The sequence below is a fragment of the Montipora capricornis genome, chromosome 10, assembly GCF_036669925.1.
Source record: "Montipora capricornis isolate CH-2021 chromosome 10, ASM3666992v2, whole genome shotgun sequence".
In the NCBI taxonomy this organism is placed as follows: domain Eukaryota; kingdom Metazoa; phylum Cnidaria; class Anthozoa; order Scleractinia; family Acroporidae; genus Montipora; species Montipora capricornis.
Window position 1 is genome coordinate 60,386,365 of NC_090892.1, and position 27,508 is coordinate 60,413,872.

At 40.8% G+C, this 27,508-nt stretch overlaps 2 protein-coding genes across 2 annotated transcripts in view; one reads left to right on the plus strand and one right to left on the minus strand.

Moving 5' to 3' along the window:
* On the minus strand, positions 1 to 18,149 carry LOC138019667 (VPS9 domain-containing protein 1-like). The gene is made up of 16 exons (XM_068866522.1): positions 18,023 to 18,149; positions 16,086 to 16,158; positions 14,689 to 14,781; positions 14,355 to 14,589; positions 13,940 to 14,060; positions 13,756 to 13,818; positions 11,953 to 12,005; positions 11,575 to 11,662; positions 10,786 to 10,871; positions 7,374 to 8,680; positions 5,568 to 5,697; positions 4,817 to 4,925; positions 4,286 to 4,391; positions 3,698 to 3,782; positions 2,407 to 2,511; positions 1 to 850 (listed from the first exon to the last, which is right to left on the minus strand). Exons 1-16 carry the CDS (start codon positions 18,107 to 18,109, stop codon positions 769 to 771), a joined length of 2,823 nt encoding a protein of 940 aa, XP_068722623.1. The 5' UTR covers positions 18,110 to 18,149; the 3' UTR covers positions 1 to 768.
* A 118-nt stretch (positions 18,150 to 18,267) lies between these two features.
* The window catches only part of LOC138022152 (apoptotic chromatin condensation inducer in the nucleus-like), a 25,357-nt gene continuing 16,116 nt past the window's right edge, over positions 18,268 to 27,508 (plus strand). The window contains exons 1-3 of the mRNA XM_068869185.1: positions 18,268 to 18,415; positions 21,966 to 22,092; positions 23,471 to 23,586. Coding sequence (XP_068725286.1) covers positions 18,281 to 18,415; positions 21,966 to 22,092; positions 23,471 to 23,586 — 378 coding nt within the window. The 5' untranslated portion in view covers positions 18,268 to 18,280. The remainder of the gene's footprint in view (positions 18,416 to 21,965; positions 22,093 to 23,470; positions 23,587 to 27,508) is intronic.

The window sequence follows — 27,508 nt, forward strand, 5'->3', positions numbered from 1 at the left end:
TTTTTCTTTAAATCATTTACTGAGAGGAATTCCTTCTTTTAAAATCTATACTTTCCCATCTTCCAACAGCAAAAAGCTTACGCTTTTGTGGTACAAAGAGAATGTCTATTAATACTCTCTTAAATATTACTTTACAGGGTACAATTAAAATTCAACTAATTGGATATTTACAAATATTCAAATGTAAATTAGTTTGAAAGCCTATTTATGCCTATTTACGTGGGTTTTCCATTAATGCCTGAATGTAAATTGAAAAATAGGATAACAATATCCATCTTTTGTTAGATAGATATTTTGTTTCAGCTGGTTTCTGATGGTGACCTCCTACTCAACTAACTAACCTTGTTACTCTCACCACTTTTCAAACAGGCTTCCCCTTCCCCCAAATTACTCCCTTAGCGCCCAAAATGAGCTAGGAAATGGTGTTACACCGTAATTAAAGGCCTGGACATTCGAAACTTGGTATTTTCGTTAATCTCCTCTTGCCAAAAAAGTACTTCTTGGTTTTTTTGTATCAAGTTGAATTATTTATCACTGTTGCGTGAGATGCATTGGGGAGGTGATTAGCAAAAAAAAAAAAACAAACACTTGCACAACATCACTGTTGTACGACAAATTTGACAAAAAACTATCTGTGCTCATTTCTAACGTTTCGTTCTTCTTTCAATTATTCTTTTTAAAAAAACCTCGAGAGACACATTGTCCAGATCCTTCGTGAGCATATTTTTGGTTCGAATTACAGGCGAAGTGTTTGCCTTCACTAGATGTTCATGTGGATTTGAGGGTCGCAAGATATGCCAGGGCCGTCATGAGAGTCGTGAGACAGTACCCTTCTTCACCCATGAGATACCTTGAAAAACAACAAATCGCAAATCCAGTTAGAAATCATAAGAGGACGGTAAAAGTAAACAGAATATTGGCTTCGTTATTGTGTGTTTTGAGAACATCATGGACAAAACGCGAAAATCTCGAACTGTAACCCATTCCATAAAATACCACTGAGCTGTAAAAGTTGTTCAAAACGTTGGAATCTGCCTGAAATCGCAAATTTTGTTGAAAACATCATTTGACTTGGTTTTGAGCAAATTATGACCAATGATCTCAAATAGTCGCTCAATCCAATACCACTGATTCGGGACAGGTACCAAAAAAAAATTAATGTTCCAATCAGCTTAAAACTGCACGTGCTCGTTGACAACTTCGTTGGACCATGTTTTGAGAAAACTATGCGCAAACGTTTTCTCATTTCTTATTGAACAATTCAGAGGACGACTGGAGTTTACAAGCTCAAGGCCTCCGTCCAGGCTTCCTTGTTATTGTTGTATCGGAGCGAAATATTTTATTACAAACAAAACCTAATCATAATACAAGCGACACGCACACGAACGAAGCAACGAACAAACTTAACTCAACTCTCCCCAAAACCAACAACACGATAATTTATACACAGTAGAAATTTGCACACGAAATGGAGGGTTCATTAACACTTCTCACTAAGGGTGCGTTCGCTTGACCCTATTCCGGAATAGGAATACGTGGAGTGATGAGTTAAAACGGTATATCTGGCGCTTTTGAAGCAACAAGGATAATAACGATATGTTTAAAATAGCATTTTAGCAAGTGCTTGATAAATTTAGTGTGAATCTCCGTAAAAACGAAGTATTTCTAACTTCTATTCCATGTATTCCTATTCCGGAATACGGTCAATCGAACGCGCCCTAAGTTTCGCACCATATTAACAACTTAACAATACGTCACAGTTATCACTACTTCTCTAAGTTCTAATGATGTCTGAATCCTGCAAATTTGACAAAAACATACAATGGGCCTTATTCGCGCGGCGGCCATATTGGCCATAGACAATAGATTTCGTACCACGAGACTCGAGTTGAAATGTTTTGGGAACGAGTTTCGGTGCGCAAAAACAAAAGTTTTCAATCCCTCGGAATTCAACATGGCCGCGGTGTGATTAAGGCCTATAAACTAACGTCATGATAAATTCACAATGGATAACAAAGTGGACACAACTTACGCAACTGTTACTCGAAGTCGATTTAGAAGTGAGTGTTGCGTGACAAAAAGAGAAGAACTGCGGGAGATGGGACCCTAGTTACAAGGAAATCTTGGCATCCAAAAACTGCCCAGGACAACTTTTCCCACCCTCGTTAAATAATTTACTTTCGGGTGTAAAATCTCCAACTCTGTCAAACACTTAACAACGGAGTTGAAAAAATTCTCCTCCATTTCACATTTCACCCTGGGTGGGATATAACTACTCTCCCGATCAAATACTTAATCCTCGTGTTTAATTCTCCCATACTTACCCGCTGGGTGTAAAATCTCCCCTCTCCCTGCTCAAACATGGACCCTTCGAGTGTAAACTACTCTCCCCAATTAGACACTTACCCCTCGGGTATAAATTCCTCCATGGCATCGCATTCAGAAACCAACTGAGCCATTCCACTTCGAATTATCACAAAACTCAGAATGGGCAACAAATCGTCGCAACCACTGTGGAAAAAAACATAGAAAAGTAGATGAGAGAAATGAACAATTTAGACGATATCACAATGGCCCGGATAGACAAAGGAAACGATGGCTTGCATTTAACCCTTTCAACGCTGAGGGCTTCCCCATTGACGAGTAAAATCGTCTGGCGTTAGACAGAGTAACTGAAATCTATCAGTCTCAATTTGCATTTTTGGCGGCGAAAGGGTTAAACAACACGCTTAAAGGAAAGCATGCCAAACAAATTCGTTTCTTGACCCCGAATGTAATAAATGAAACAATAAAATGAGTCCATACTGTAAGGCACAAGAGTAGGTGAATTGTTTACAACCAAGCTAGCTGAAAGGAACCTCAGATGATAAATCTCAAAGAAGCAATTTCCAGGTTAAAAGGAAAATCCACCCCTGCTAAAGAATAACTTGGTTTGTAAATTCTAGAACCGCCTATTTTCACTTTGAAATTACGCGGGCGACGCCATGTGAAGAGTTTTGGGTTGCCAATTTTTTGCAACACAAAGAGCTTTTTTACGTCACAAGTATTCAAGATGGCGGCGCAAGATAAATTAACAAACAAAGCGACTATGTTTGATTCATTTCTGATGTAGCCGTTTTCTTTCAAAAAAATCAAATATATTTGACTGTGACCATCATTCCCTGTGGGTTTAAGACATCTTTCTGCTGTAGTAAACCCTTTCCCTTAAAGAATCCCACCTAGCTGCAAGAAACGAGTTCGCCATTTTACAAAGTAAGCTAGAGTATCGCGACGACCATAAACCACCGGTCAGAGCGAGATTGAAACCCGTGGAAACCTCAAAATCTAGCGCCCTGGCGACAGGACAAAAAATGAAATCTTGCAGGGAAAACTATACACGAATAAGTACTTTTAAAAATGCGAAAAAACTCAAGCTGCCAACGAAGCAAAAACACGTGTAGAACTGGAACAAGCATGCATGGGTACGCCGGTTTTCCCCTCTCCACAAAAACCAATCATGATTTGATTTGATTTGATTTGAGTTAATTCCATTAGTGTCCCCAATTAGTGCTCTTGTGCTAAATCCATTGACACTTGAATAAAGTTGTTATTATTATTCAGGCTGATACGGGGCAAATTGAGCCTCCATCGCACTCTTATCCCAGCCATCTTCGACGAAAAAGGTTTTAACAAACAAAAAACCAAAAAACAAACGTACATCGCAGTTTCTGGACTGTGACGAGGCTTTCCTTTATTCTCCCAATAATCCTCCACACACTGACAAATACAACGCGATGTACGAACTGTAAATGGCAAAAATAAAACATCAACACCTGGAATGCGTTTGTTATTTTATTGTATTACCGAAAAAAAACTTTGTAATTCTTTCGGATTTGCCTGTTTTAGCCGAATGATTGTTTCATAGAAAGTTAAAGAAATTTCCCAAACTTTGCCTGGTAATGCAATCTAGTTTCTGGGGATATCGTGCTTTCCTTCTCTTTGCGCAGACAGAAGGCATTCGCCTTCACCACCTGGAGCAAGCAAGCATGTGTTTTAGCACAGCTTGGACGACGATGGCCACGTATGCTTTAATGTAGGTGCTGTCGCTGTTGGTTCAATTATGTGTTTGCTGTTGGTTTTTTGTTACATTTACTGCTCAGTTACAGTCTTTCTCTTTTATTCAAGCTTTTTGATGCTGGGCGAACGCGAGTCACACTACAGAACACATGAAGGGTATCCCCCGGGAGGTATCCTTGGTACTCTGAGCCAATCAAAGTGCTCGTATTATCTGAGAGGAAATTATTACCTAAACACTCCAACTTTTCCAACGGACAAAATAACGTCACCACTTTGTGAAGTTCTTCCACAGCCATTTGATACGGATATTTGTTGCCTGTGGAGTCGAGCAGTTTCTAAAAGGAACGCAAAAAAAATCTCGAGCTCCATAAAACTGTTGTCTATAAAAATTAGAAATGACAATACACTGTCACAATCAAGAGTGTATAAAAACGGCAATTATTTCCATGAATTGTTTTAAAGTAAACCAATTGCAATGCGTTAACTGTTCGCTTGCTGGGGGAAAATTCCACATTATCAAAAATTTATATCAAAGGATCGGCTGTAAAACAACTTACGACAACACGCCGGCTGTCAATATCACGACATTTAGACTGGAGTATCAGTGCGACTTGGAGTCGTTTCGTTCTGGGCATACGCACTTAGCAAAATGTCGACCTCGACACCTAATGCGCGAGCTCAAAACAGAAATTTAGTAGTAGCTTTTAATACTATCAGTACTCTGATAAAATAATCACTTGTATCGCAAGACAACTCGTACCTGATCCTCCATACAAAGCCTTTGCGGTACACCCATTTCACCAGGTCCTTTATCGATGTTAGTTGACATTACATCGGCTAAGTAAATCTCCTTCTCGTAATTCACTTGTCTGTGGAAAATAAATACAGCAAAGCAGTTCAGTTCAAAATTGATTTGAGTATCACGTTTGCCGAAGAAAATGTGTTCCAGTTCTTTTAAACTTAAATTTCGCTCATGAAAGAAGAAAAGAGTAAGATTTTATCTCCCAACAAAATCCTAGTTCTGTAAAAGAATGCACTCTGAAAAAAACAAAAAAAAACCTGAAGTACCGACAAGTTCACAGTATGAGATTTTCCCACTAAGACCCCGCTCTCTGAAGCTGATAACGACTATGATTATGGGAACCATCTTCAGCTTGCGTTTGAAACACGATCAGGAGATGAAAAGGTTAGAATTGTTATGATAATAATTTGACCACGATTATCTTGATAGAGTTGTGAATCATTTGACCATGGTTTTATTAAAATTGGTTGGGGATGTTATGGTAACATTTCATCTGGATTGGATCTGAATGTGGTCTGGATCAAAAGTGGACTCATTCCGAATTGGACACAGATCCATTGTCGATCCAGACACCATCCAATCCAGACATGGATGGGATCTGGATCCAACACCTGGATCAGATTTACATCGATATAATTTGCTCTACTCTGCACTGCTAAGATAGGCTACGCTAACATTACGCCACATTGTTTGTCAGATAGCACCCAACCTGAGTACAGCGAGCAGCTTGGGCCACAAGGGCTTGAAGAATGGAAACTCCACACAGGAATAACAAAGGTCTCGCCCAGCTGCCGTGTCCAGGGGCTCGTAAGCAAGGATAAGCAAATTCTGAAGTTTCTCTGAAAAAAAAAGTACATGTTGCTATGCGATGCTTGCAATGACAATGCTGACGTGTTTACTTGGTGTTATTTTCTTTCAGGACGGAAAACAAGCGGCAACATGAAGGCGAAGAGTGGAATAACTTCACATATCACAATCAACTCCGCACGATTCGGACATATCATCTGTCACAACTCAAACAGGAAAAAAAAAACTATAACACTATAATGTAACAAAATAGATGTATGCATGCAAATTTTCATCATATCCTGTTATCCTTACCTTGTGCCACCATCAACTAGTGATTATAACACCGAAACCCTCATGTCTAAACTGGCCCAAACAGGATTATTGAGTAAGGACCAGAACAAATAAAATAAAATAAAAATGTATGCGGTCTTAAAATCAACTGAGCTATTCAGATGGAACGCAGCTTTTTACAACCTCTATTGTGTTTTACGGGAGGCGCGGTGGCCTCATGGTTAGAGTGCTCGACTCTGGATCTAGTGTTCCGGTTTGGGTCCTGGCTGGGGACATTGTGTTGCGTTCTTGGGCAAGACACTTTACTCTCACGGAGCCTCTCTCCAATAAAAATGCTGGGGTAACCCTGCGATGGACTAGCATCCCATCCAGGGGGAAGTAGAAATACTCCTAGTCGCTTCATGCTACGGAAACCGGAGATAAGCGCCGGCCTGATGGGCCTTCTGGCTCGTAAGCAGTGACTTTTTCTTTATTGTGTTTTACGTCATGGTCCATTGTTTCTTTTGTATCGTTATTTGTTTCCATTGTTTTCTGAATCAATCCCGAGGGTCGTTCCGAGAGCTGGGTAGCGGCCCGAGCTATTAGAGCAGTATTCACCGGACTGTCGAAAGTAATAGTACATTTGCATGATGACTCCATTTGACTACAAGTACCAGAATCCTGCAGGTTTTGCTTGTCTCGTGCTAATTAGAGCTATTGCTATTTTTACCCCACTGGCAATACAAGATTTAAATAAGAAACGAAGAACAAACAGAATTCTGGTAGTTGTAGTCAAATGACGCCGTCGTGAAGGTTGCCTATTATGCGATTGTACTTGCTACGCTTAGTGATTGGTTTAAAACTCTCGGGCCAGTTTAGAGCAGTTTTCAATTAATGACTGCCGAAAGTAATTACATAATTGCAATTGCTACGCTTAGTGATTGGTTTAAAAATCTCACGCCAGTTTATCAACCAATGAAAAGGAAAACCCAAACCAATCGTGACTTGCACGCGCGAATTTTTCCCGCGCTTGCGGCAAGTTACATGGAATTGCTACGAATTTGGATTGGTTCATTGCGCTGTTTGCACAGGTCTGCTGTGATTGGTCGAAGTAATTACTTTGGCATTTGTTCTACTACACTCAATTGAAAACCGCTCTAATAACTCTCCTGTCATGAAATGATCCCTTCCATTCTATCTCCGGGATTTTTCAATGATGTTCACTTTGCCTTCAATGTTTAAACTAGACTTAACGCAGTGACGAATTATCAAACTGTCGTTCAGGTGACGAATGAAACTGTGACTGAAATGTCTTATGAAAGCAACAGAAATGGAAGGAAAACGAAACGTACCAGTTATTTTGATTAACATACATACATCGTTACAAGCAGAATTTTCACAACAAAAGCGACCTGCGACATACAAAAAGAAGTAATTAATAAATTTGTGAACATACCAAGAAAAAACCGAACATCCAAGAGAACATCTTTTAACTGATTCCTGACTTCATCACTCGTTGAGACTGCTCCGTGTTCTTGTTTGTTATCAACACTGCTTTCTTTATGTACAGGTAACTTGGACATATGGGACTCCCCTTGCTCCTTAACATCATTTTGTCCTCCTCTCTCCTTGTGTGGTTCTTCTGAAATTACAGGTGAGATCTCCTCCTTGCTGTAAACATTGGGTTTTGCTTCAGTTTCACGCGTTTTTAACCCTTTATCTTCTTTATCGTGCTCACTTTCTCTTTCCTGGTTAGTCCCGTCACCAGTGGATTCCTGTTCAAAGTTTACAATTGCAGGACTTTCTTCTATCGCATTATTACCGTCTGTAACTCCCTTGTCTTGATCTGCAACATCAGCCATTTCATTGTCTTTCTCCTTGAAAGGTTTCACCTCTTCACTCAATGATTCTTTATCCTCTCCGTCACTCCACTTGAACCAGTTTTTGCCTCTTCCTACAGATGAATCCGACTGTCTGGAAGAAGCCCCTTCAGGTACAACATCCATGGAATGATTTTCTGATCTGACCTCTCCCATCTGTAAACCACTATCCTCCATATCTCCCTTAAAAGATTCCTCATTAACCACTACATTACTCCCAGCTACATAAACATTTTCATTTTCTGTCTCGCAGGATTCCTCTCCATTGCTTTCCCAACCAAACATGTCATCCTCAAGTTCTTGGAAATAAATCTCTAATTTTTCAGATTCGTTCATTCCATCAAAAGAACTGGATTTGAGTTCAGTCTGTGATTGACCTTCTGGCATCATATCCTCTGTGGGTGAACTACCTGGAGCATTTTCTGCAAGAAGATTCTTGAGTTTCTCTAAATCCATGCTTGAATCAAGATTTTCATCAGGATGAGTTGAGGCCACATTCTCTTCATCTCTGGCAAATGCTTTACAAAGATCTCCATCCCTGTTGTCTCCTACGCCATCATTCTTCCCCTCAGCAAACTCACTTGTTTCGCTAACCAATCCTTCCTGAAAAGATTCAACTGGAGCAGATTTTTTTGTATCCTCTATTCTGGTTTCCAAGTCATTTCCTACATCTTCCTCATTATCACGTAAACTGTTTATTTCTTCGGTAGACTGTTCATTGTCGAGATTAGTTTCAGTTGGAACAGTATCATTGTCTATGCCCGAAGCTTGGCTTTTTCGTGTTGCATGAGGCGATCCAACATCCTTTACCAGAGGTGCAAGTTTCCGATACACGTGATACTGGTACTGGAGAAGGAACTGGGTCAGCGGATGGTCAGAAGAACTGTATCACGGGAAGTGAAAAGTTTTATTATTATAACCAATCAAAACACAGGTGCAAGCAATGAGATCAACCAATGGCAAGACAAAGTCATCATATAACTTCCTCAAAACACAAGGAATTTTAAATGACTGTTGTCCTTAGTAGCGTGTGTATATTTAGTTCATAAACCCCTTCGGGCGCCTGGTATGTCAGCTGATAATGTCCGCGGCTGAGAATCTCTCAGCCAACGGACATTATCAGCCAACATACCAGCAAGCCAGAAAGGGGTTTATTTATTTTATTACCCTCCCATCAATTTTCATACAATGCAAAATACCGCTCATAAAAAGCCAGCGTTGATCTCAGTGATGGCGATGCTTCATATTTTTCGACTCACTGTTCAAAATTACTGGTAGATTAGAAAGAAGGCGTGTCGGTTTCAGGAAAAAAGGGCAAATTATTTTAATTGTCACTGCGAGTCGAAAACTTGAAAACAAGGCGCTTTTTTTTTCTTACTGAAAAATTTATTTCAACCATGAAAGACAGTCTGCTCATAACTCTCTTCACCTTCAAAGACGTTGACAGCATATTTTGTTGACTTCCTAGGCCTTGTACTTTCCTGAAGAGCATTTGTGACCAGCTTTTTAAGTCACTATCACTAGACTCCACAAAACTAGTTTGTTTTTCTTCCATTTAAAATAAAAACTCTTTTGCTGCCTTTTTTCCGCTGGCTTTGTTTCTTTTCAACGGAAATGATCGGCAATTATCCCCCCCCCCCCGGGAGGGGGGGGGGACTTGATATATCCCTGGGTGGGGAGGTGCGGCGCGGCCTCTCATACCCTGACCCTGTTTAAGACAAACATCGCTGATTTTCCTACTCTGTTTAAGACAGAATTCCGATTTTTGATACCCTGTTTAAGACATTTAACCCAGTTTAAGACAAAAATTGATAAATTGATACCCTGATTAAGACAAAAAATGATAAATTCGATACCCTGTTCAAGACAAAAATCCCGAAAAACATACCCTGGCTGGCCGCACGTCCCCATTAAGCCCTTATAAGGGAGTACCCACCCCCCCCCCCCCCCCAGGGAAATATCCACGCAAACAGGAGCTATTGCATGATATCTATCCTGTGAGTTTGCCCCACGTGACGAAAATTAGCCAATAAAATCGTCATGGGTTTGATCCCAACCCAGGTCAGGGATTTTCGATTTTTCTCCGTTCTTGGGTGATGCACAAAAATAAGTTCCTGATGCTGTTGACCTGCGAAGGGTCTTGATCTACCATCTATGACAGTGACATTTACAATAGCATAAGGCCTCAATTGAGTTCTGTTATATATACAAGGAATTTTGCTTTTCATTGGTGGAACATTACTAAAAACACTCAATTCAACAAAATACTCCACTTTAAAAGCCACTAATGCCATTAATGCATTGTGGTGGAATATCTGAACTCTTTCCATGCAATAAAAATATATTTATTAATAAGAATTAAAAAATTTTGTTGTCACTGACTAAAAAGCTTTTTGTATGGACGTTTCGGTTAAAATACTATAACCTTCTTCTGCATAAATGGCTTACGAATGCAAACGAGTACTTTAAAAGAGCCGCAGAAACGTCACTTGGGATTGCCAAGGGACTTGTAAATGTCAAGAATGTAAAATGTGTTACATCATGTGTTAAATCAGTTCACGAACTGAGTGCCACGCTTCTAAAAATAATCTTTTTGACCATTGGGAACAGCGGTCAATGATCTTGATGTCGTCAAGGTCAAACTCATGAATGTTTTGCATGCAATGTTGGGGTAATAAAGAATTCCTATCTCCCGTGAAAATCCCTCTCTTTTGCTCTCTACTGGATCTTAGGGCTCTTGATGTTTGACCGATATAGACTTAGGGCTCTTGATGTTTGACCAAAGTCTAGTCTAGTAGCAGTAGCAGTAGCAGTAGCAGTACTGGTACTGCAACTGGCAGTAGTACTAGTACCAATGTAAATACCCAAACCAATCTCCCACTCATATTGTACTTATCATGCAGTTCATGCAGCAGCATAACCCTGCCAATGCAGCAAAGCTCCCCACCCAGTAAGGCAGCAATCATTATCTTCATAACCTGACCTTACCTAAAAATCTTGGTTATGATTTCTTTGATCAATTTTGCATCTGTTGGCATAAGTGTCAACCGTCCACGTAAATTCTTCGGCCACACCTTCAAACAACAACAACAACAACAAGCAGTAATCAAGTGTTATTTACAATGTGAGTAGCAGTAATGTATCACACTTGCAAATTCAAGACAAAGATGAGAGTTTGTAACAAGGAAAACGGAACAAAACGTTTATGTAAATCGTGACATGTACAACCATTGTCTTGTCACACTCACGTAATGCGAATCAGCCATCTTGATTGCTTTGCCCACAGTTACCTTGAAGTTCTTTGTCACACTTTTGTTTCTTGGTAGATGTGCCTTTCACCAGGCTGCTTTGGGTGGGTATACATTTGTTTGCAAAATGCACTTGCAGCATTTCACCTTAAGAAGTTTGTAACTGGTTTTACAAATCTAGCTTATCTGTTGCTAATAATTAGCTTTAACATTGTTTTACTACATTGTAAGATTTCTCCGAGACATATTTTTGGACCTTGCAAAGCCCACTTTTCAGTTACCTGGTATTTTTTGTGGATAGTTTGCATGTGATGACACTGTAGACTTAATAATTTGGCTGGTCAGTTTGCTGGTTGATGTCGTCCTATGGTCTCCAGTGTTTTTCTATTTCGCCATGCCCAGCTTAGATACAGAAAATAGAATTTTCACTGAAGCTTGGTCTGTCAGAAAAAGGTACATGTAATAAAGTTGTTGCTGCCCTTTTTTCATTCCCTATCACATTCATCCTGCTGGTCTGCTTTCAACTTACCGTTTCCTGTTCAAACTCCAAAATCTTTGTGTACAAAACACGCTGTTCTATCTCTTCCTTTGAAGATAACACTGCAGGTCCAAACCGTCTAAAGACAAGATGCAGTTGAAAGTCAGTCCCTGGTGGAGAATAGGGTTGAAATCTCCCTCAGAACAACAAAGTTTTAGCTTTCCCCAACCCTCTGTCGGTCGAGTCATCCAAGAAGTTGGCACTGCCACTTATTCATCACTTTTTCAACAAACTACAAATTCTCTGCTGACTGACATAACAGTGTTAAAAAATGCAAGAGGAAGGAGTAATTCAATTCAGCCTTCCCTAAACAAACTGTTGGCTTTTCTTTGTTGAAAATAATTATTATAATATTTAATTTTTTGATACCTGTTTGTTTCTTCTTGCAGTCTTTGTTGTCGTTCAAGAATTTTCTTCTTTATCTACCATTATTCTTCAAGTTACATGAAAATTTGTGGAGACAGGTGACAATCATTCATTAAGCCCTGGCTACATGTTGTAACATTGTTAGAAGAACACTTCCCAATATTGTAAAAAGAATGCTTCTGACAATGTTGGATACGCATATAACCTTGTTGGAACACTTCCCTTTAGTCTTAAGTTTGCAATCCAACATTGTTGAAAGGGCAGCTACACGATTCAACATTATTTTCTTGTATGTTGGAGAAAATGCTTGATTGAAATCAAAACATTCTTCCAACAAAAAATGCTGAACAAACGTCATCAAACATACATGCTACACATTGTAACATTGTTGATCCAACAAATGTTTTATAACAATGTTTGAACGTGTAGCTGGGGCTTTAATCCATGAACTGTATTAATCAATCTTTCCAAGCTCAAGAAATCACACTTCTACCAATTGGGGACACTTAGGAGTAATAATTTGGTTAAAGGAAAAACATTGTCACCTGAACCTAGTTTAATGGCTCCCATTCACAACAGGTAAAAGGAAACCTGGAAAATCAGAGTTTTGGGCAGATCTTTGTAAGACTTGTAAGATGCTGTAGCTATAAGCAACTAGCTTATCATCTTTCTCGTGGTCGCATTACATTATTCACCATCAATAGTTGCATTTAGACTTTTAATTAATCAAATGACATTATTGAGCCAGCAGATTGGTGAGATATTTTGTCTACGAAGAACCTACTGGTAGATAGGTGACCTGGATGTTGTTAATGGGGAGATAGTTTTTGAGTGAATCTGGCTGTTGTTAACCCTTTCACCCCCGTGGGGTTCCCCATTGACGAGTAAAATCGTCTGGCATTAGACAGAGTAAAATCTATAAGTGGCACTCTTGGGAGTGAAAGGGTTAATGGGGACATAGTTTTTGAGTGAATCTAGCTGTTGTTAACCCTTTCACCCCCGTGGGGTTCCCCATTGACGAGTAAAATCGTCTGGCGTTAGACAGAGTAAAATCTATAAGTGGCACTCTTGGGAGTAAAAGGGTTAAAGGCCATTCACACCTAAAGCGCCTCCAAATGATGAGAAAAATTATCGTCTGGTGTTAGAAAGAGTGAAAGTCTTACTCTCAAGTTGGGAAGGTTTAAAAGGGACATACTTCTTGAGTGGGACTAGATGTTGTTATGATAACTCATTCACACCTAAAGCCACCCAATTGATGAGTAAAATCATATTGGACCGAGGAAAATTCATAATTTTTACTTGTTTCATGTTTTCAAATTTTTGGTGAAAGTTTCTTTTGATTATTTTTGTTTTTCAAGATTGACTTCTTCCAATGTAAAGTTTTGCCGAATATTAGTGTTGAGCAACATTTAGGAGTAGAGAAATAAGCTCCTTGGGTAATTTTTAATCTGGGATTAGTGTTAATAGGCTTTTAAACAACCAAGCCCAGGAGGGATAAGGATTTGAAGTGTATAATTGCAATTTCCAAATTATACAGGCATCAAAATATCAATTTGCACTAAAAATCCCTTAACCCTTCGACTCCCAGGAGTGATAAATATGTAAATTCTCCTCAAAATTTCAATGAAAATTATTAATGTTAGCCAAATAGGTAATGAGAATGAAGATTACCAGTTGAAGAGGTGTGATCTTGATGTAACACCAAATTCTCATGACTACCCAACAAAGAACTCTATGGTACTAGTTGGGAGAATGAACGTTTTGATTGTGGGATTGAAGGGTAATTAAAACTCTACTAAAGGATACGGCTTCTTCCCTGGCCTTGGCAATTTTAAGATTTTCCGACATTCTCCTCATTAAACTCAGATTCTGAAACATAAGAATTTAAGAGTTCACTGGTACTACAATAAAATTATGATTTGGTGATCACAGTAAAATATCTATTTGATCTTGAATTATTAGTTTGCTTGAAATGTACAAGTTCATGTACCTTTGATATCACATCCTGGTTTCTTCTTCCTTTGTTTGCATTCTGCATTCTTGCCCTATATGCTGTTATTAACTGCTTGTTTTCCTGATATGCTCTCTCTAATGGGTCATAACTGCCAGTTCTAAAGCCAAAAAGTTATTACGCATTTTAGAAATTTTAACTTCATAACTGCAAGAGGACAATGGTAGACTTTCCTCATCTTCACAAACAGTAACTTCAAGGTACAGCTAGTGGCCTGCACCAACAGACATGCAGCTTTACACACCTAAGAAGGCAGGTCAGTCATACTCTACCCAAGTAGTCAATGGGTTGTGCTATGCTTGGAATCCCACTATCTTGAATATCGCTATAAATGGCTTTACGCTGAGTACAAATTTATGTATGCCTTCTATGCTGACTGTGATTTATTGCAAACCTTCTATGATGTGGCTTAGGTGAGCCAGGAGGTGAAGGAAGCTGAAGGTGTTCATCCGTAGATGGTGTTATGACTGTTACTGACTGCTCAGACAGTTTATGAGATCCTGCAGATTGAGGTGCTAAGCTAGACTGACTGAATTGGCTCAAGTTAGTAGTGTTACTGTCAACATGCGTTTGCTGAACACCTTGCCCAGAATGCACATTAGGTACCTGGAAGGAAGACATGTTATCTCCTGAAAATGAAACAATAACATATGATTCAACAACATTTTGTGAAAAAATGAAATTTAATCAAACATGAACATTCTAAACCTCAACATTTTCTTTCCTACCCAAAGAGGAGATAATTGTAAAAGCTCTCTCCTGGCATTGCTGAAGTAACCGAAACAACTTAGCTGTGTCATTGTTGAAGACCTGACCAAGATCTGAAGTAAAGAAAAGTTTCATTAATCAAATTAATGAAGTGACCTCATTTGCAAGACCTTTTAGGGGTTTTAGGGGGCTGCCCAGCCAAACATTTGGTTGATCGTTAGTGTTAGAAATTTAATTCTTATGGATGTTCACTGTATAATAATTCTATGATTTCATTGCCTTCAATATTATCCCTAGGGATGTGAAACTTAAATATTGTGTGATTTCATATGCTTCAATGGGAAATGATGTATGCGTCGTGACATTGCATGTGAAACAACAAAATGTTGTCTATTTCTGTGCAATGTTAATTTTATTTAACCCATTGACACTTCAAATGCCCTAGGATGCCCCAAGTTGACAAGTTGACAAGTAAAATTGTATGGTGTTAGACAGAATAAGATCTGTAGAGTCTCAGACACTCCCATGGGTCAATGGGTTCAAAGATCAAAGAAGATTTTCCTTGCAGGATACCTTGTGTTAAACGCAAAGCATGCACAGTGAACACAGTGTTTGACCACCTTAACTTGAAATGCTTTCCTCTTCACAAAAGCCAATTCTCAGGATTTCCAAGGTCTGGCAGTCTCAATCATGCTCGAAAATAAGAGTTACTACTGCATCCTGAACTGTTTGTTAGGTCTTCCCATACCCCCTCCCCCATTCCCCCCCCCCCCTTCCCACCATGCCTACCCTGTTTCCTTCCTTATGCTGATTCCATCAATGTACATGTAAATAGGGCTGGTGGCTAGATCCGGCCATTTGCTAGCTATGAGCATTTAATCTCATCAATAGCATGGTTTGACTGGTGTATGACACTTGCAGACTGCAGAGCACAGACTGCAGACTAACCCTAAATCACAGTTATTGAAATCTAACCATTTTAAAATGGGATCTTAAGACTTAAATACTGTCTATCAGTGGCATTATATGCAGTCTGCAGTTGTTATACAACTTGGCTTGACACAGAGGCAACCCATGGATAATCCAGGGACTTACATGTACCTCAGAAAAGGCCCTGACAGGAAGGGGGGGGGGGGGGTCCCGTGTCGCTTATCTTAATTTTAAAATCACTCGTGTCAGGGTTTAATTGGCTCATTCTCGGCCTTGACGTCACTGTCGGAATTTTGCTGGGAAAGGATGTCTTTTGTCGCAATTTCATTTTATGTGCTGTCGCTACTTTTTGGGCCATGTCGCTTGTCGAAATTTACCCTGTGAGGGCCTCTCAGAGAGGAGAACATTTTTGCCTCATGGCAAAATAAAAATAATTTATAAATTTTATACAAATTAATATTGTAAATATGCACTACCAAAGGCAAACCTTTATCCCAAGCATCATCTTTTAAAACTTGTGAAATGTAAATTACACAACTTAGGTATTGACAGTAGGCTTCCTGAAAAAAAAAAGCAAATGGATAGTGAGCTGATGGTCGACCTCATCAACATTTTCATCCTAATCACCAGGAATTTAGACAGTTAAAATTGCCAAGCCATTTGTAATTTCAAAAATATTGATGACGCGTTGTGATTGATCATGCGCAAAAATAAAACAAAACAGGTTTGACAGGTCGAAATTGGACTGACTCATCCATTTCTTTGGATGAGCGGCAAATCAAAGAATGTCAAGGAGACTGGCAGAGTCTTCTTCCTGTTCCCGACTTATCAAGGAAGATCAAAAAGACTCTGTTCACAGGGTAGTTAAGAGTCAGCTTCCAGAAACAAATACAAGGAGAAGGAGGCTGATGACAATGCTCAATGCATTGCACCCATGAGCAAATGTTGATAGGCTCTGTAAAGAAGTAGGGAAAGGCAGACAGAGACCTATGCATGGGCACTTTCCAAGACAAACAGACGCAGTTTTTGGTCAAATAAGATGAAGATGGCTTGAAAGAGGGGAGCTGAAGAAGGAAACTAAGGGGAGGGAGTTGGACATGGTGGCCCAAGAAAAGATGCTCAGAACAAAGTATAATTCCCTGGAAGTTAAGATTAAGCCTTAGCTATGTGTAGAATGTGCAAGACAAAGGATAACACCTGGACAGTGAATGCAGCAAGCTCTCCCTAAGTGAATACAAAGTAAGGCACGACAAAGTTGCAAAATACTGTATATCCGCACTTGAGTAAAATGATTGCATCCCCTTTTGCTGAGTGGTGGTATGATCATAAAGTGCAAGGTCATGTTGAAGATGGAAGACCATGTTATTGAACATCTGTACCCAGACTAGTATTAGAAAAAGCTGTTCAAAAGGAAGGGCTTGGATTATAGACATTGTTCTTATTGGTGTGTGATGGAGGAAGGGCAAGAAAAGATCAACAAAATTATACTAAAAACTTGGAAGAGAATTAAGAACATCATGGAAAGTAGGAACATGGATCATCCCCTATGTTCACTGGGAGACTGGGCAGGGAGACTGGACTGGCAATGAGCTTGTTGGAACTAGAGATGCTTGCTTGCTTGAAAAGTGAGAATTTTTAAGAAAGTGCTGGAAGCTGACTAACACTTGTTCCTAGCTAAGGGACATACAGCATCTGTAGCCCAACCAGCATACCAAAAACCAGAAAAAGACCAGATGGGTGAAATTGCCTGATAAGAATCATCTTTATTTACACATGATGAAGATTAAAGCCATCAATGATACAGTTGTTGGAGCATGTATACAACTAAAGTAGACTGACAAAATTAAGCTTGTATCTCAAGTCTTCTCCTGGTAATTGGAAATCCCCATAAATGAATGATTTGTCTATTGTACATGGTCAAGTTTACGTAAAAGTAACAATGTTTGAAATCTATTAAATAAACAAAGTTGTGTTTTACCGTCTTTCCTTCCTTTGATTACCTTCTAGGAAGAGTGTATTACCCAAAAGTAAGAATTTGGTATCAGGTTTGTCCCCATCAGCATCAGAAAAGTGTCTATGTTTAAGCCAGGTTTAAACCAAGTTTTTCCAGAAATAAACAACAGACCAAATTGGCAGACTCAATTTTTTGGGAATAAAACGTTTTGTTCCGGGTATTTCCATCATCATATGTGAATGTTATATTATAATGCAAATACAACACACAAAGAATCTTAACCCAAATAAAATATTATGTCATACAAAAAGACTAAAAATAAATTGCTATCGAAACATTAATAATTTTAAAAAATAATATAAATCGTTATTGAAATCATCATCTGAGGCGAGATGAAAGTCTAAATTCGCCAAAGCTAGTCCTCGATATCTGCTGGAGATCAAAGTGGTTAAAATTAGGCTAATCCACACCTTAGTTTTGTTCTCTGAGTCGAGTCTTATAGCGTCTCCGACTGATCGAAGAGCTATTGGCATGCAAGCACCGACACCTTCAGTCATTTTACGACCCTCCACTGACGGCCATATTTGATAAACCTGCAAGCTTTCTTGGGAATTTCTATCCGCTTGTTCTATCATCTAATTTGATTGGCCAATTATATTAAACCAATGAGCAAACCTTTCATAACAAAAGTATCCCGGATTGTGTTTCATGCGCTCATAAATTACAAGATGGCGGAGCGTGAGATAATGCTCCGTGGGAGAAGACTTTCTCAGCTGAAGGTCGAGGAACTTAAACAAGAGCTAGAATCGCGAGGCCTGAAGAAAAGCGGAAACAAAGGAGTTCTAATTGAAAGGCTGCAAGAGGTAATTTTTAATCTAAAGGGATTCATCGAAAAGGAAAGACGTTGGATTTGCTCGTTTGGTTTCTGGTCTTTCATGCCTTCTTTTTCATAAAGTTTGTTGTTGGTCGATCAAAGTATGGTTCAGTGGAAGTGAAAGCCCAGTCTTTTGCCAGTGGTGTTAATTAACTCATCGCCACGTCAGAGTAGATTTGAATGATGCTTCTTGTTTAGATTAAACTAACTGGCCGGCATAACATTGAATTGAATACTGTTCTTACAAACGCGTTCTAGTTCTGGTCCTAGTTGTTCGAGCGATGGATAGCGCTATCCAACGGATAAATCACTATCCATTGGATAACTCGTAGTGAAACCAATTGTGCTATCTAACTGGGATAGTGATTTATCCGGTGGATGGCGTTATATGTTATCCACCTTTTGAACAACTGGGGCCTAATGTTTAAGGTGTATGTTAATAAGGGAATAACATGACTTTTTTCGGAAATATTGTTTATTTGCGCCCGCGTAGTGTCACTTGCGGCCCGAGCGCGAAGCGGGAGGGCCGCAAATGACACTGCAAGGGCACAAATAAACAATATTCCCCAAAAAAGTCATGTCATTATCATTATTATCAATAAACAAGGCCAAATGATATCAAGAATGCGAGTTCTAATAATACAAGCTAAGTGAATAACGAATTCAAAGTCACTTCAAATCATCATGTAAGTGTTGATGGAACAAGCTATTAAAGAATCAACTCAGTCCAGTGAACTTATTTAAAATTACCGAAAAAATGCATAAAATCGTCTATAAATAATAGGCATATCACAAAGTTGACGCAAGAACCAATCAGCTGTAGGGCTGATAATGCATTAGCAGCCCGCTGTCAGTCTTTTGCGGCCCGCTGAGCATGTGTTTTGAAGAGGCAGATTTTGTATTTGGCCGCGTATATTGATAATAATGAAGCATCAGCCTCAAAAGCAAATCTTTTATTACAAAAGCTTTAAGGTGCCACTGTAACCAAAAAAATCAATTCTTATTTTTCTTTGGATTCCAAAACTTTGTTAACAAAACATTAAGTGACCAAAGTTTCAAGCCTTGATTTCAAAAAGACACCTGTTTATTTTAACTGGAATTTTCTATATAAGGGTCCGCTATTACTTTAACCCTTTCAGCCCCGATAGTGCCAAATGGCACTTATAGATTTTACTCTGTCTAACGCCAGACGATTTTACTCGTCAATGGGGAACCCCTCGGGGCTTAAAGGGTTAAGATCTTGAGAGAGCTGGATCATGAAGAAAAATAATGATGACAAAGGCTCCCTGGAATGCAATGTATGTATACTCTGTAGAATTAATGAGCAGCATTGGAGTTTTTTAATCACAGGGGCACTCTAACTAGATCAACACATACAGTACCACAGTACTCGAAATTGAAAAAAAGTTCCAGGTTGTCCTTGTTTCAAAAGACGGGCAACTAAATCCATAAGGTTGGTTGCCCTGATAAATGCCTGGTTGCCCATCACTAAAAGGTATGTCGTGTTGAGATGCAATCAGATGGCATTGGAGCTGGGTATCCCATAGTTCTAAGTGTGCGCTTGTGGTTTTTTTTTTTTTTCGCAGAAGTCTGGGTTTAAATTTTAGCATTTTTGAAATGGGGTCTAATTTTTGTGATAAATTTTTGTCTCTTGCATTTTCCTATGTGGCAATTTCTTGTAAAAAGCAACGTATATTCAAAATATGGGAGAATACTCGGCTGCAGCAAATTCATTATTGTTGACTTTATAATACAATCGGACATTAACAATAGAAAACCAAAAAGTGAGTTGGCTGCTTACAGTATAGTATGTAATTCATTTTCTATTTTTGGCTGGGTTGTTTGTAGTTTTTTGTTCGGGCAACCAGGCTTTTCATATTACCAAAAAAACTGGTCGCCCAGTAAACTTTCTGGTTGTCTGGTATGACCAGACAACTGCTAATTTCAAGCCCTAAACCGCCTGTAATCAGTTTGTTACAGTAGGTCCCAAAACTGAATTTGGAAGAAATCCACTAAGTTATAGGGATCCAGTTATCTGCAGCTTTTTGAATAGATTAGCTAGAATTTCCACTGAATTCCGTTTAAAACTCTTAAGTTTACCTTAAGGAAGTATTTGTTTCAACTTTCAAGTTGTTCTTTTGATAATGAAGCTGTCAAGGTTGTTAACTCATTCACACCTCAAACGCCCTAGGATGCCCCCCATTGACGAGGAAAATCATCTGGCATTAGACAGTAAAATCTACTAACTGTCACTCTCATGGGTCAATGGGTTAATACACTGTAAGAAAAAAGATTTTCATTATTATTAGTAAGTTTGCGTACATACTAGTTTCAAGACATTTTTTTTATATTATACAATTATATCTTTTTTCTTTACTATGAAAGTTAACTTTAAAAAATAATGATGTTTTGACCGTTCAACGGTCATTTTCAAGTTGAAAGATATTATTGTAGAAATGCTAATGAGGTAATGGTATTGACCAAAAACTCTAAAATATTTTCATGGAAACAATGCAATAAAAGAGCGAAGGAGACAATAAAAGTGAAGTAATTAGGTAAAAAAACTTTTGCACGGATCAAATCACTCTGTTTGATTTCGGTTTGAGTTCACGAATTAAGAGCATTTCAAATATCAGACAGTCTAGTATACTCTGAACAGAATTAACTGAAGTGAGTGTAGTGTAACGTGAAATGCTAGATTTCTATCCCATATTGAGTATTAGCCCTACTGATGGAAATGGGCCCACACAAGGACAGAGAAAAACTCTGACCAGGGTGGGAATTGAACCCACAACCTTCGGGTTAGATCTCCGCCACTCTACCGACGGAGCTGCAAGGTCAGACGGGAGCAGGCAGTGGGAACTGAAGACTACACGGCCAATATTTGTATAAATGTAACCTTTCCTTGTAGTATACTCTGACACTTCTTTAAAATCTTGAAACTTCTTTCGGTGGTCTCCGGATCCTTTCCATGCTCGTCCTGTACATGATTGCCAATTGTTTATCGTTTAGCCTCCAGGACCACACGATGTAGGTGTTGACTTGTGAAGCCGACATGGTGTGCTTTGCACAGACCACACTTGTAGAAATAAACAATGTTTGGTTGTTTAACAATTGGAGGTTTGTGTTCTTTTGGTTTGAATTGTCCTTTGATCTTCCTACTTGTGATAGGAGCATCATGTTCATCAGATACCTGTTGTTTGGTACATACTGTATGTCCCTGGTAACTTTCATTTCAATAAAGTGTCTATTCATTTTATTATAGTTTTGTAGTAGGTCCACAGCAGCGTAACGTTTTTTAGCTTGCTTTAATAATGTTTGACTTAAATTGACTTACTTTATTCTTTTTTTACTCTGGTTAACACCAGAAGATTTTACTTGCCGATTGGGGACGCTTAAGGTGAATGGGGGAACAACATCTAAGTCCACCCCTTTAATTAAGCAAACTTTCATACATTGGAGAAAAAGGATTGTTTTATTGTAATGGTACTTTTTGTTTAGGTTCAGGTGAGCAATGCATCCTTTTGTATTATTTTCAGGCCATAGATAAAGAGTTAGAGCAGAAAGAAGGCTATGAAAACTATTCCGCTATGCAGCAACAACAGTCTTTAGCAAGCCCTTGGCCAAATCCTATGGTTCAGCAGCAGCAGCAGAAACAAAACTTAGGTATTTTATATTTAATTGGTTACTGAATTTTACTGCTAAGTTGTAGAATTGCTACAAATTTGGGATGCTCTACTACTGAGCTATAAGAGACTCATGGAGCTAGGTCATTCAACTAACTAGGTCACCGGTTCAAGTGGCAGTTGTGACTGAAAATGTTGGAATGGTGAATCAAGTGTTGTAGGGAAGGAGACAGTGAATACTTACCCCTTTAAATGAATGAAAGGATACATGTTCATATGTATACTGTATTGCTTTTCAATGATGACACAGCCAGATTTGCATGATCATGGGATTATTTTTGCATCTTTTGTTTTAAATTACTATTCCCTTCTTGCTAGAGCTAAAATGAACCTATATGTGTACTTTTCAAACCAACACTAGAAAATTTACCGGTTATCCCTTGTGTGACTTAAACAGTTTACATGTGCTTTCTCACTTAGCTACATATAGGGGACTTATGGGAGTGCTTGGCCATTAAGTTAGGTTCACGTCCGGTAAGGAAGACCTCAGACATTTTCACAGAATTTCCATGTCATGTTCATCTCTGTTACATTAGTCATTTACCGGTGTTAACATTATAAGAATATGCCATTCCATTGGTTTCGGGCCTAGCAGTGCAGTGGAACAATAATAAAACGTAACATAATTGTCATGCCAAAATTGATTATACGGTAGATTAATGGTTCAGGGTTTTAATGATGTAATCAAGTATGGTTTTGGTTTCATTGTTTCAAAAAGCGTCTTAAAGGGGCACTGTCATGCTTAATTTGCTGTTTTTAGGTCCAAAATGGGTAAAAATCTAAATTACTACTTTAGCTCACACATACTTGTACAACAGTCCTGACAATCCACCGACAAGATATGAAATATGTTTTTGGCACAAAGAGCTCTTCGTATTTAATTTTTGGTCTCTTTCAAGTTTCAATCCACCTCCATCATTTTTGTTTTTGACTGCACAAAGAACGAAGAATAGCTTCAGTGCACTTCAATGGTCATTGGCAACAAAACTACAGTACTATTTTTTCCGTTTTCATTGATGCAGGGCACGTCTTTTAGTCTTTTGAAGTTTGACTAAAATAGCGTGGCACTACTCCTTTAAAATGCTTGATGATCTTCACTGCAAATCCTCCCTGAAACCCCATACAGCCTTTATATGTGTATCCATAATTATTATAGTATTGTGATCTCAACAAAGTACAACAAATTATGCTAAGGAAGATGACAACCAACCTTTTGTGGGTGAAATTTTTATGTACAGTGTATGTGGTACGTGTGTAAGAGAATTATGTGTTATGACCAAAGTAAACTTAAAATCAGAGCTCAACATTCTGTCAAATTCAAGAGTAAGTGTCTATTAGTTAGTTTTTGTTTCTCCAAGGTGATTTTCATGTGCAGTCAATGCACTTTGAACCGCTACAGCATCAGCCTCAGGAGTTATTGAATCCGCAAATGGGAGTGTGTGATCAACAACGTGAAATGATGAATCAACCACAGGTACATTACAGCCTAGTTCTGATAGCTTTTTACAGATATTGTAATACACTTTATCAGTACCATTCCAGCAAGGAAGGAAAATCTCAGTGAATAAAGGTGTTTAATTTAATGCTCAATTAACGCCCACGTCGCCAGTGGAGGGTAGGTGCCCAGGAAGCCTGGGGGCTGCAACCGCAGTCACATCCCCAAGGCGCTAGAACACCCGACTGGCCTGCCCAACCCGCAACCAAGCCACGAGCCCCCCGCGCCAGGCCCCCCTAAGGCACCCGTCACACTTGAGCCAGATAGCTCAGTGGAATAATAATAATAATAATAATAATAATAACACACAAAAAAAAAGAGCACAAAAAAAAAAGAAAGGGGGGGGAGAGGGAGGGAACGCCGAGAACCACTAAACTCCTAAACCGACTCACAACGCCACGCCAACAAACACGCTGCAAGCACATTGGACAACGCATGCACTACGCAGGAATACCGCTGAACCATGTCAGCCCCAGGGCTCCCCCAACCTAAAGAGTGCTGCAAACGCTACAAAAACGCATAACAACGCTAACAAACGCCTGCAAAACGCTACTGACCGGACTAGCTCCCGGTCGTGAACCATGTAACTATAACAAACGCTACAGAACGCACCAAAACGCTGAACAACGCTACCAGACGGCCAAGACACTAACAACCGCCTGCAAAACACTACTGACCAGACTAGCTCCTAGTCGTTAACTATGTTAAATTTTATTTAACTATATTTAACGCCCACGTCGCCAGTGGAGGGTAGGTGCCCAGGAAGCCTGGGGGCTGCAACCGCAGTCACATCCCCAAGGCGCTAGAACACCCGACTGGCCTGCCCAACCCGCAACCAAGCCACGAGCCCCCCGCGCCATGCCGAAGGGATCTCCGGGTAAGAAGAACCCGGAGCAAGGGGGCTCGGGGCAACTAGGCCTAAGCCCCCGATAGCCCAAACCTGAGGCACCCACCCCCGCTGGTAACCAGAGAAATCCACTACCTGTTACGCCACCAACTGGGAGGAAACACGGACAATGGAACTAACTGGAGTTCTGATATAGATCTGGTATGCCTCGCTCGACCAACGCCCCAAGGTTTTGATCAGGTGATCCGGAACACCACGTGCCGCTGCAGTGGTCGCCGCCCCAATCCGGAAACTATGGCCAGAGTAGGCGCCGGAGTACCCAGCCCCATGTAGGGTAGACTGCAAAAAGGATGATAGCTGCTGCCGGGTAAGAGGACGACCATCACTAAACAAGAACAGGGGCCCTGGAGCAGACCCACGCAGAGACAAGTACGTGCCCAACGCTGTTATGGGGCACACAGAGCGAGCCACGCCCCAAGTAGATATCACAACCCGCACGGAAGGGGTCTGTCTTGGAACACTTGATACGGACTTTGAAACAAGAGGGATTCACCAAGGAGTCCGCTTGCAGGTCGCGAACAGTCATATGGGTGTGAGGATCAAAGGCCGAGTTGACCGTGAATTCGCCCGCACGCAAAAACCCAAAAAATGCCAAGCAGCACGCAGCCCACAACATCACATGGTCTCTAGTAGACAGGTCCAAAGAGCACTGAATGACCTTCAGATGATCAACGGTGATAGGTAGGCGCCTGGGTGACACTGGACCTTGAACTCGCTTAATACCCCTTAGCAGACGCTGCAAACGAAGACAGTTGACTAGCGGGTCGGGAAGGCCATGGTCAATGTGAAGGGAGCGCACTGCTGATAGATAGACCTTGATGGAGGAATGGTTCAGGTTGTCGGCCAGGAAGGAAGCAAAGCGCATGAGAGTCTCCTCAGTGGCTGGGGGGATGGAGCCATCCTGGTTTGCACGACCATCCTGGCGGCAAAAGTCTGTAAATGAACGTTGGGCGGATCGGTACACTCGTCGGGTGGAAGGGGCAAGACCTTGGGTAAGTAAGAACCGACACTTCTGAGTCAAGGCATCTGAAGCGCTGCCAGAAGGGAAGCAGGAATAGGAGACGGGGTTGGGTCGGCCTGTGGCTCCAGGCGTCTGAACCGCTGAAATTGGAATCGAGAGAGTGCATCAGCAACTGGATTAGCTTTGCCTCGAACAGATGAAGCTGTAAATGAGAAGGAATGATGGATGGCCAGCATAGTCAAATAACGCAGCAACACCATTAGGTTTTTGTCCCGCGAGGTGCCAGACTTAAGTACAGCCACCACAGACTCGTTGTCACAAAAGAACTCGACCCGCCGAGATACCCACTGACAGCCCCACAGATAGGCTGCCACTACAATTGGGAAGAGCTCCTTGTACGCTATGGATGAGGAACTTTGTGCAGCTGACCAGGCACCAGCAAACCAGTGGGATTTAAAAATAGCTCCATAGCCCAAAGAGCCCGCTGCATCCGATGAGACCTGGAAGTCCGGGAGAGGTGCCCATGAGGGCATGCAGAAAAAACTGAGGCCATCCCACGTTTGGAACAGTTCCCGCCACCAGGTTAAATCCCGCCGAAATTCCTGGTTAAGCCTAATGGGGTGATCATCACGGCGAAAGGCACAAAGCAAGTCGATCATCCGGCGAAGGAATGTCCTACCCTGTGGGGCGACCTTGCAGGCGTGATGGAGATGGCCAATCAGGGATTCCAGCTCGCGACGTTTACAAAAACGTTTTGCCGACCACTCATCTAACAGTGAAACAATCCTATCTCTCTTGTCAGTCGGAAGGCGAGCCTGAAGGTTCTCGGAGTCAAGTTCAATCCCAAGGATTGTAAGACGAGTCGCGGGTCCCTCCAACTTATCTGGATTAAGGGGAAGGCCAAGTTTTGTACACAGACGAACGCAGGTTTGAAGGTTGTTGTGGCACACAGGGGACGCCGGTGGGCCCAAAGTGAGGAAATCGTCCAAGTAATGACGGAGAAATGTAACCTCATAATTGTGAACCAGGATCCATTCAACCAGGTCTGCAATGGCGGTGAAAATAAATGGTGCTGAACGCAGCCCAAAAGGGAGCACCAAATCCACAAAATATTGCCCACGCCACTTCATGCCAAGAAGGGGGCGATCGTCTGGGTGGATAGCCACATTCCGATATGCACTGGCCACGTCGAACTTGGCCATTAACGTTCCTCGACCCAGAGACATTATGCCATCAATGAAAGCATCCACTGAAACATACTGAACTGTAAACGGGGGCTTAGGGATGCCGTCATTGACGCTTTGCCCCTCTGGGGATGATAGGTCTAAAATGAGACGCCACTTCCCAGGCTGATTAGTTTTGGGGATCACCCCGAAACGACTTATTTGCAATGACGGAAGCGGGGGCACTGGAAAAGGACCTGCCACCCTGCCAGAAGAGACTTCAGCTTGCAAGTAGGAGTCAATCACTGATGGGTGCTCAGCAGAGCTACGCATGTTTGAAAATGCAGATTTGAGGGACACCAAGGATGGGTCAAAGCCTATCCGAAATCCATCCCGTATGCCAGAAGTCACAAATGCCACAGCTGACTTGTTGGGATGGTGGCATAATTCGGCTTGAAATTGATCCAACTGTAATGGTGTGACCTGAGACACCGGAGATAACGGGGCAAAAGAGACAACTGGAACGCTGGGCTTAACTGGAACAGAAACGGGAACTGAGACTGGAACTGAAACTGGAACAGGACAAAACAACTTTGCCAACTGAGGCAATCCATTCGGCTGGCGAGGCAACGCAATCACATCATTCAAACTATGTACAAACACAACACTGGGCGAACCTCGCCCCTCAGTACTGTCCCCTGCTCCCTCCAGGGGAGGGGGAGCGGGAACGGGAACGAAATCCAGCTGAGCGGGGAAAGGGGCAGTTAGCCTTGGTATGCTCTCCCTCGCAATTGCTGCAGTTGTGGCGGAACTTGCACTTCCCAAATAGCCACCGGCATTTCCCTTCATTCCAGGAATGGCAGAATGGTG

What these genes read in the sequence shown, in the direction of transcription:
- LOC138019667 (XM_068866522.1), bottom strand. Translation starts at nt 18,109, where the DNA reads ATGACTGAAGGTGTCGGTGCTTGCATGCCAATAGCTCTTCGATCAGTC. An exon ending in CTGCAAGAAGAAACAAACAG is followed by an intron (nt 11,663 to 11,952) that starts GTATCAAAAAAT and finishes TCTTGTCTTTAG; the next exon opens with ACGGTTTGGACCTGCAGTGT. An exon ending in GAGGAATTTATACCCGAGGG is followed by an intron (nt 851 to 2,406) that starts GTAAGTGTCTAA and finishes TTGTTTTTCAAG; the next exon opens with GTATCTCATGGGTGAAGAAG.